At 41.3% G+C, this 9,944-nt stretch overlaps 1 protein-coding gene across 1 annotated transcript; it reads left to right on the top strand.

Annotated features, from left to right (window-relative positions):
* sec62 (SEC62 homolog, preprotein translocation factor) lies at nucleotides 1-9,933 on the top strand. Its single transcript, XM_061693845.1, has 8 exons — nucleotides 1-76; nucleotides 3,548-3,656; nucleotides 4,170-4,275; nucleotides 4,380-4,557; nucleotides 5,061-5,147; nucleotides 5,219-5,279; nucleotides 5,366-5,485; nucleotides 6,680-9,933. The coding sequence occupies exons 1-8, from the start codon at nucleotides 41-43 to the stop codon at nucleotides 7,162-7,164; spliced, it is 1,182 nt and encodes a 393-aa protein (XP_061549829.1). The 5' UTR covers nucleotides 1-40; the 3' UTR covers nucleotides 7,165-9,933.
* Nucleotides 9,934-9,944: the final 11 nt, after the last annotated feature.

Here is a 9,944-nt window from a genome sequence, read left to right as displayed (position 1 = left end):
CGATCTCGGTCTGCCGAAGCTGAGCTGTGTGTGGACGATCATGGCGGAGCGCAGGAGGCACAAAAAACGGATCCAGGTAGGATGAATTTTTTTCTCTCTGCCTGTCTCGAAGCTCTGCCACTGGGCCGGTGGAGCGACGACGTGCAACCGCCTTTCGTCGACTCACGAGCCCGAACGAAGACTGTTCGTTGCCGGCTAGAGGAAGCTTGCTGATGCTAACGTGGCTAACGTTAGCTTGCGTTACAACTACATTGCAGCCGCGCTGCTCGGCTCAAATGCGACTTTAAACGCCAGGTCTACTGACTTAAACGCTCATTTAACCACCGGAAGCATTAGAATTCGTTTATTTTAGACTCTTATCTTACTGTCTGTCGTGTCTGTTTGCGACCAATTGCGGTGTTTGGTGGCTAAAGCCGCGTCAGCTCGAATGTTAATGCGGGACGTGTTTACATAATGTGAGGCAACATGTGGCTCTGTGCAGCAATTCAGTTGCAACAATATGCAATCGTTGTCTTCATTTTGGACCATTAGTGAGGAAAGAAAACGCAATATATAGAGGAAGACGTCACAGCAACAGGTGCACTGAAGAGTACAGTATTTGTAGAAGCTAGTGATATTTGGGTTATTTTGCTCCATATGATATAGTTGAACAGTAATATAAAATACACGATTTTTTTTTTTTCAAAATAAGAATGTTTGTTTGAGCCATATAAGGACGGCATCTGTGAATGATCACAATGGTACCAGCTCTGCCTCCATTTCCCCCAGGAATCCCTGATGATGTATTGATTAGCGCCACTTTGAGTGTACGTGGACGAGGGATGCCACAAATCATTATTTGATTTTATTTATTATGCTCCATTACGGTACAGCACACGTGATTACAATCAAAATTTATCCAGCACTACTACTGCGTTCATATTTTCCCGAAATAATACAATACAAATAATTTTTAAAAAGTTAAATAATTTTTACAAGATTATTTAACATAATATATAGTATGTATTTATTATTTGTAAAAAATAAATGCTCCAAATGACATTTGTATTTGGAATTTGGGAGTTTTGTTGTCTGTACTTTAGAGAATAAAAAAAATGTCCATTTAACTCAAACATATATCTGTTAATAGAAAACGCTGAGAAACTAATTATTTTTGCAGTGATATTTTCTTTTTTTCCGCCCCATTACCATTAAATTTATTTAATGGTGATGTAATGATTTATTATTAATTATTATCCTTTATGATTTATTATTGGGCACGGTGACCAACTGGTTAGAGCGTCTGCCTCACAGTTCCGAGGACCGGGGTTCAATCCCCGGCCCCGCCTGTGTGGAGTTTGCATGTTCTCCCCGTGCCTGCGTGGGTTTTCTCCGGGCACTCCGGTTTCCTCCCACATCCCAAAAACATGCATGCTAGGTTAATTAACAACTCTAAATTGTCCGTAGGTGTGAATGTGAGTGCGAATGGTTGTTTGTTTATATGCGCCCTGCAATTGGCTGGCAACCAATTCAGGGTTTACACCGCCTCCAGCGCTCCCGCGACCCTTGTCAGGATAAGCAGCTCAGAAAATGGATGGATGGATTTATTATTGATCAAATTTTAAAAATTATTATTTTAGCCAGCTCGTCACTGATTATTTTTGCGGTTAGTCAACTTATTGGATCATATCACTGGCGTCAGTGCAGTAACCTCCTGTGTCCAAATTTGGTTCGTTCCATATATGTTCAAGTGTTGAAAATGGCTTGCTCCCTTTGAGGATGGCACAGCATACATGCATTTTTTTTCTTTTGGTTTATTGAAAAGTGAAAGATTTGGATATATGGGGATTCTGCCCAACGCCAGTGATGTGTAAGTTGCAGTTTATCGCACCAGGAAGGCGCTGCTCTTATACAGCCATCATTAGCTTCCAGCTTGAAGTGTGCAAGGTATATGCAAAACATGAGATAATTTGTGACTTTTATTTTGCAAGATAGAACATTAAGAACAGTTTCTTATTGATGAAGTTGCTTAGCTAATTCGTCATTTTACATAATATACAGATATATTCTGTCATTATACATGCCTCAAACTTTTAATAAACTTTGCAGCTTGTACCAGCATTCCCAACACTGTTATGTATGATAGTATGAAATGAAGGCGATACTCTTTTATCTTTTTTAGATGCACTTTTAACTGGGAATAACCCCAATAGTTTTTTTTTGGGGGGGGGGCTTTTTTTATGTTCCGTATTAATAGCACATGCTATGATTTTGACAAAAAAAAAGTAAACCTCATGAAAGTTGGTTGAGAAATGAGAAAGTTCTGATTAATTTTAGCTAATTTGTCAAACCATAATATTCTACGTTTATGATTATTTGCTAAAAACAATAAGGTTTATCAGTTTGAACATTAAATATCTTGTCTTTGTAGTGTATTCAATTAAATATAGGTTGAACATGATTTGCAAATCATTGTATTCTGTTTTTATTTGTTTAGCACAACGTCCCAATTTCATTGGAATTGGGGTTGTACAACCATACAGTACCAAATTATTGTCTTAAACTTTTTCGTGGCCTAAAACACACAATACACTACAAAATTATTATAAATATATATGGGGAAAAAAAGCTTGAACATTTTTGAAAAATCAAAAAGTTTATCCAAACTTACCTCCTCCAGCCCGGGTTTTAACCCGGGCCTGCCATTTTCAAGAGTGCAGCGAGCCAGCCCACCAGAACATAGCTAATTTACCTGTGATTTGCATGCGTCCTGGCGCATGTAAATTAGCTATGTAGTTCACGGCGCCAGTCCGTTACTTCCGATATCTGTTGAATTGGGGTCCCTTAAAACGAGGTTCCGCTGTGCATGCATTGCCTTTCATAGGAACGTTGCCCCCCGCCAATGTGGCCGCCACGAATGTCGCTCAGCCGGCCTGCTACAGTGTATCCATGTAATACATACCCTAATGTGTGCCGTCTTCATGTTTATGAGCGGTAACACAAGAGTCAAATTACACACCGCATATTGTGAAATGTACATTGTGAAATGTGTATTGTGCCCATAGTTGTTGATGCACCTTTGACGGGAGTGATGTGTCATGTGTTGTGGTTAGGCTCTTTATTGTCTGTCGGTTATTGATGGGCCCTTTCGATCCGTTGCGTCTTTGAAGTAGCAAGAACGCAATGACTGTGAGTGTTGCGTAATCTGGGTGTTAATGTGAAACGTGTGGCGTTCAATTTGGTGAAGTTTGCGGGTAAATACGAGCACAGTAGTAGCGGGAAGTGCCGATCGGACATTACCGTTGTCTAAACATTATGATCGTAATCACGTGCGATGTATCGTAGTGGTATTTTACTTTTATCCACTTTTCTGTTCTAGTTTCACTCCCAATTCATTGTTGCCAACATGTGGAAGTTATAAAAGGAGCAAGGACGCTCATCTTCACGAAAAGGAGTTTGGCTATCTGTTCCATCTTTGTTCACGCTTGGAAGCGCAACACATTGAGAGGGCAGTACAAAAGTGAGAGGGCTGTCAATCAAAAGTGAACATTATTGTTTGTGCGTGCAGGAGTTGAGCGAGCCCACCAAGGAGGAGAAGGCGGTGGCCAAGTACCTGCGCTTCAACTGTCCCACCAAGTCCACCAACATGATGGGCCACCGAGTGGACTACTTCACCGGTGAGTGCTCGCCAAAGCCACAGAAACCCCAAAGCCCGTGGCTGTTTTCAGCCTGTCGGAGGCCAGAAGAAAGTCGTTTCCTGGAAAATGCAATTGCCGATCTGCTTTCGGTTACCCAATGTATGATTTATTTGTGGGTATAAATATATATGGGCAATTGAAAACAGAAAAAAATAAAGGTTTAAAAAGAATTCCTTCGTTTGTTCATTCTTTCAACCAAATGAGTTTGTTTTTGTTTTTTTATTATTATCAAAGTCAATCTCAGGCTAGAGGAATGTAGTGCAAAAATTGACAGATTAATTGATGATTAAAATATTTGTTGGTTGAAGCCCTAGTATATAAACCTTTTGTGGGGTGCGGGGATGTCAATTTGTTCGCCAATCCCGACAGGGCTCAGACCGTATCCCTCGGGATTAACAATATGTGGGCAATGCAAAACATTTTTATACATTTTTTTATATATATATATATATATATATATAAATGTTTTGTTTCGTGTGTTCCCTCAACCAGCGTCCAAGGCGGTAGACTGTATACTGGACTCCAAGTGGGCCAAGGTCAAGAAGGGCGAGGAGGCGGTCTTCACCACCCGAGACTCGGTGCTCGTCTACTGCAACAGGTTACCCGCACAGCGAGCCACACGACATGCACGCCGCCGACACATTTTGGGCCGAACCGCTACGGAACGGCTGAGCCGCATGTGCCGTTTCCCCGGCTCCGCAGACTCCTCAAGAAGCAGTTTTTCAACCGAGCCCTCAAAGTGATGAAGAAGAAGTCGGAGAAGGACCCCAAGAAGGACAAGAAGTCCAAAGGCGACAGCGGCAAGGAGGAGGACAAGAAGGGGAAGAAGGACAAGAAGAAGGAGGCGGCAGACGCTGGTGAAGCTAAGAAGGACAAAGGCGTACGTTTGATGGACCTTTTTTTTTTTTGATTAAACTCTGAATTATTTCTCGTTCTTGTGTAAATGTCTTCTGTGCGAGGTGGCGCTTATCGCCAGTAATTGCATGAATTATATGACACGTTGGGGTGGTTTGTCCCAGTGTGTGATTAAGGTAGCTGCGGTCTGTTTGTGGAGATGTGGATTCATGCTAGTACAGTGGTGCCTTCAGATAAAAGTTCCATTTGTTCCGTGACCACACTTGAAACTCGAAACACTCTCATCGTAAATCATCTTTTCCCATTGAAATGAATGGAAATGCTAATAATCTGTTTCACCCTCCCCCAAAACTGGAAGGCTTGTTTTTGATGAATTGCTCCCAATTGGTCAAACTACTGAATATCGTTAAGTGAGTTGTATTGAGTTCCCTGCGTGTGTCAAGACGGCGCTGCAGTTGTTTATTTGTGTCGTGGCCATCGCGGCAGACTTTCGAGGGGAGCGATTGATTTACGCGATATTGCTTACAGGACGACAGCCCCAAGAAGAAGAAGGAGGTGAAGAAGAAGTTCAAACTGGAGCTGCACGAGGACCAGCTCTTCCTCGACGGAAACGAGGTATAAAGCCACCCGCCGGTCACCCAGGCACCCATTTTGTAAATAAAGACCTGAAACAAACATCTCTTCAGGTGTACGTGTGGATTTACGACCCTGTCCACTTCAAGACATTCGCCATGGGGCTGATCCTGGGTCAGTTAGCCCAACACACTTGTCTTTTTTTTACCCACCGAATGTCTTTGCGAGTCTCAACGTGTTGTTGTGGTCGTCGTCGTCAGTGATCGCCGTGATCGCCGCCACGCTTTTCCCGCTGTGGCCTGCGGAGATGCGCGTGGGTGTCTACTACATGAGCGTGACCGCCGGCTGCTTCGTGGCCAGCATTCTGCTCCTCGCCGTCGGTAGGAACGCTCGCCTCACTCTCGTTTTCCCACAGAAAAAGAAGCTGAAAGAGGTGAAAAGGCACAGAGGTCGAAAGCACAACTCCTCCGAACGCTCCTAAATCAGAGCCAAAGTAAAAAAGGGCTTCAGCTGAATGTAGGTAGGCCAGTTTGCTAGCAGCAGTCAGGCCAAGTGCTTGTTTTTGCTGCCCCTAAGTGTATTAAAATAGTTACTGCAGGTCTACAGTTGCGGTCAAATCTGACAGTGAGAAAATACAAAGAAGAATTAGAAGAAGCTCAGCTGAAAGGTAGAGTTGGTAGTTTTCGAGTACCTTGGTTTCAAACTTTAATTTTGCTAACCTGGTTTAAAACCCTGATCTGAGCTGCATACGCTACCTTAACCGTTGGCTCGTCTGGTAATTACTTTGCAGTGGCAATCTATTGTCATTTTTACTGCGGTGCGCGACTTCAGACACATTATACAAACACTGTATGTGTGTCGACTACACGCACAAGAATTTGCTATTGCTAACTATTGAACAGTTGCAATGTTTACGATGGTCATCCCAGACCGTTTTCCAAGCAGATCGGGAAGGAAAAATCACTTTTAAAAGCACCACACACACCACAGGATAATCGCTCAGAGCCACCCAACGGTAGGCCTGCGCTGACTGATCAGAAATGGGTTGAAATGCTTCAATCCGGCTGATTGTTATGTGGAAACCACTTTTGAAGAAAATCACTCTTAACACACCCCACACCAAAAGTCCTTTTTTCAGAGACATCCGACAATCTGTTTTTTGCTGACCTTGATTGGAAGCGATCCTAAAAAAAAAAAAAAAAAAAAAAAAGCTCAAATCTGGCCTGATATTGGAACTGTGCAGAATGTGTGCAGCCTGCTTTGGAGGAAAAATCCCTCTTACTTACTTACTTTGCTGATTTTGATTGCAAGGGAAGCAGAATGCCTGATTATTGGTATGTACGTAACCTACTTTTGGGGAAATGGCTCAAGACACCCCATACCATTGGATAATCGCGCAGGATAATCTTTTGGAAACACCAGACAATCGGCCGTCTGCGCGCTTTGACCGGAAAGGAGGAAATATGCTCAAATCTGGCCTGATGGTCATACGCTCGTCCCCACTATTTGAACTGCTTTTCTTTTGGAGGCGAAGCCCCTTCTGACCAGGTTGGCTTTCTCCCGGTTTCTCCCAGCTCGCTGCATCCTGTTCCTGTTCATCTGGCTGGTGACGGCCGGGCGTCACCACTTCTGGCTCCTTCCCAACCTGACGGCCGACGTGGGCTTCATCGACTCCTTCCGCCCGCTGTACACGCACAAGTACAAAGGCCCGCGAAGAGGAGGCGGCAAGAAGGCCAAAGACGACAAGGACGGCGGCGGAGGCGAGGCCCGCAAGTCGGACAGCGACGACAACAAGTCGGACAGCGAGAAGAAGGACGAGGAGGAGGAGGACGACGACGAGGACGACAAGGAGCGCAAAAGCGGCGAGGAAGAGGAAGGGCGGCGCTCGGACACGGACAGCGAGCGCAGGGAGGAGGACGGCTCGCAGCACAGCAACGGCAACGACTTTGAGATGATCACCAGGGAGGAACTGGACCAGCACACGGAAGAAGATGAAGGCGAAGAAGAAGCGGGGAAAGAGGAGCGGAAAGACGCTCAAGTCCCCGCGGCTCAATCATAAACTCCCCCTCCCCCCAAAAAATAATCCCGTCGCGCTCGACTGACTTCCTGCCCCACACGGGCTCATCTTGCCATCCTGTTCTTGTGTCATTTCAATTTTCAGCACGTTCAAAAGTGGAAACTTTTCATGGGAATTAATTGAGAATAAAGTAGGAATTTACTAAATTGAAGGTTGCCTAGTCGTAACCCTTTAACAACCAATCCAAAAAAAGTTTGCATTTTATATTTCCTTAGGGCAGATAGAGCAAACATAAATAGTTTTTAAAACATGAGCATCTACCAAATGGTTGAGATCTTAGAGTTAAAAAAAATAATAATAATGATAAAATCATGAGAAAAGTTGTTTTTGTAAAGAAATAGACCGCGCAAAGGTTTGGGGCACATTGGATTCACAGTTAACAAAATTTTAGTTGGGACTGAGCTTTAGATACACCGGCGCTCGAATGAAGTGGGGAAAAAGCAATTAAGCTACTGTAATGCGCTGGGCAAGGAGAGCTCTCGATTTGAGATGTCTGCTTATGACAAAAAAAATCTATTCGTGCTTGAATGTGTTACTTTTTCATTTAATTTCCCTCAATTCCCATGGAAAGTTTAGAATTTGGAATACTGTATTTCCAGAATTTCCTCTTATCTTCCCCTGGAAATTTACCGGAATCTCACCTGGCCCCCCCAAAAAAACACGGGACATTTCACACAGCAAGGTCCAACGGTCTCTTGTCCCGCTTTTCTTTTTGGGTGTCATCACAGCACACACCTTGAGGGACCAAACTCTTTTTTTTTTTTTTTTTTTTTTTTAAGGAACCTAAAAAGGCAAGCAGGGAGTTGAACTTGTCTTGTAAGGTGAACTTGATTTTTTTTTTTTTCTTTGTGTAGGTGCGGGGTTCCCAAAAACAAAGTACAGTTTCAAAGTAAAAGTCCAGATAAAAAATTTAAAAAAGGTGCCAAACAACGCCGGGGGGGTGTGATGTCGGCCAATCTGAAAACGATTCACGTCGCCCAACAAACGAGCACAGTGTGGAAGTGTTGAGGAGGATCACATTTGAAAATGGATCATTTGTATTTGACTAAGGAGCAGTTGGGGCACACTCAAAAGAATAAAATTACACCACAAAAAAGCATTTTGTGGATGAGTGGAGTCATAATCTTATGAGAATAATGTCTTTTTTTAGATGAACAAATTCTCATCTCTAAAAAGATAATTTCACTTTTGTTTTTTTTTTCAGGATAGAGCCTAATCTTGCAAGAATAAATTTGGAATATTACAGGAATTACGTTGTAATTTTCCAAGAAACAAAGTCTGAATATTAGGAATATTGGGAGAATAAAGTCGTATTTTTACAAGCACAGTGAAGCATGTCAGGAGTTTGAATGAGTTGTGTAAAATAGCTCTTTCTCATAATAGCATTCTTAAAAAAAAATTAAAATAAATAGTATTATCATAATAGAAATATTTAGTTGTCACATTACAAGAATGGTTACTTTTTTTTTTTCTTTTTTTTTGAGGGGAAAAGTTGCAATATTACAAGAACAACCTGACTGCTCACAAGAATTCCTGAATAAACCACTGAGCAATAAATAGGGAGACACCATGCCTAAAATTTATAATTGAAGAAAGAAGCCTTTTGGATTAAAGGTGAAACGTCTTCGACAAATAAGAATAATCCAGTTGCCTTGATTCAATTTTAGCGGATTATTGAAGAAAATTACGACCATAAACGTCAAACTTTAGGATTTAAATCGCCGGGGGCGGGGGGTCAAAAAATACTTTATTCTCGTAAAATTACCACCCTGAAAAATTACAGTCGTAATATTATATAAGAATAGTAATTGTTAAATTGTACCTTTAAAGATTATTTTACTATAAGAATCTCAAAATTTGAAATATTATATCTTTTTGAAACTTTATTTTTGTAAAATTTTGACTATTGTCTCACAAAAATATGATTGTCTCAATATTACGATTATTCCAAAAAGTACTTTCATTAAAAATGACTTCATTCACGGTCATTTTTTGAGACAGTTGTAATACGGAAAAAAAAAATACAAACTATCCTAGGCTTTTTCTTGCTTAAATATGACTGGTCTCGTAATGTTTTCTTCGCAGACATTTTTTTTTTTTCAATATCATACAAATTTGAAACTTTCTTTTCCTTGAGAAATTTTTCGAAGTCCGAAGAATGAACCTCTACTGTTGTGTTGGTGTTATTCAGCGTGTCCCTCCTACTTCTTGGTAATATTCGGATCTATGAGCTATAATTATGCATACCATGTTTGCAGTCCATGTAACTGCCTCTTTGCGTCTTCTCTATTATTAGGAGGTGTTAAATATATATAAATATACATCTTTATTCCCTGTCCTGCTGCCAAGTTTGTTTGGTTTTTATACTTGTTACAATAACAGTAGAAATGTATCCATTTTTCTTTCAGCCCCTTTAATTTATTCAATTTTTTTTTTTGTTCTTACCAGTTTCTGTTCTTGTAGTCCTCATTTGTGTTGATTCTTGTGTCTCTCTCTCTCTCCACTTGCTTCCGTACAATGTAGTATGATATTATTATATGACATTCTATTAAAAGGACTCTCTTCATCGCACAGTGGGCGGGTTGGGGGTGAAAAGTTGTAGATGTCAATGTTCTCTTTTGTCCTCTTTGACTGCCTATAGTTGTTCACATTAGATTATCATGCAATATTGGAATATAATTTAATAAAAAAAAAAAAAAAAAAAGAATAATGGATGTCTGGAAATATTGCAGTAAAAACATTAAGCACCAAGTGTTTCAGCT

Source organism: Phycodurus eques, chromosome 13 (assembly GCF_024500275.1).
Source record: "Phycodurus eques isolate BA_2022a chromosome 13, UOR_Pequ_1.1, whole genome shotgun sequence".
NCBI lineage: Eukaryota > Metazoa > Chordata > Actinopteri > Syngnathiformes > Syngnathidae > Phycodurus > Phycodurus eques.
This window is presented reverse-complemented; position numbering and strand designations above follow the sequence as displayed.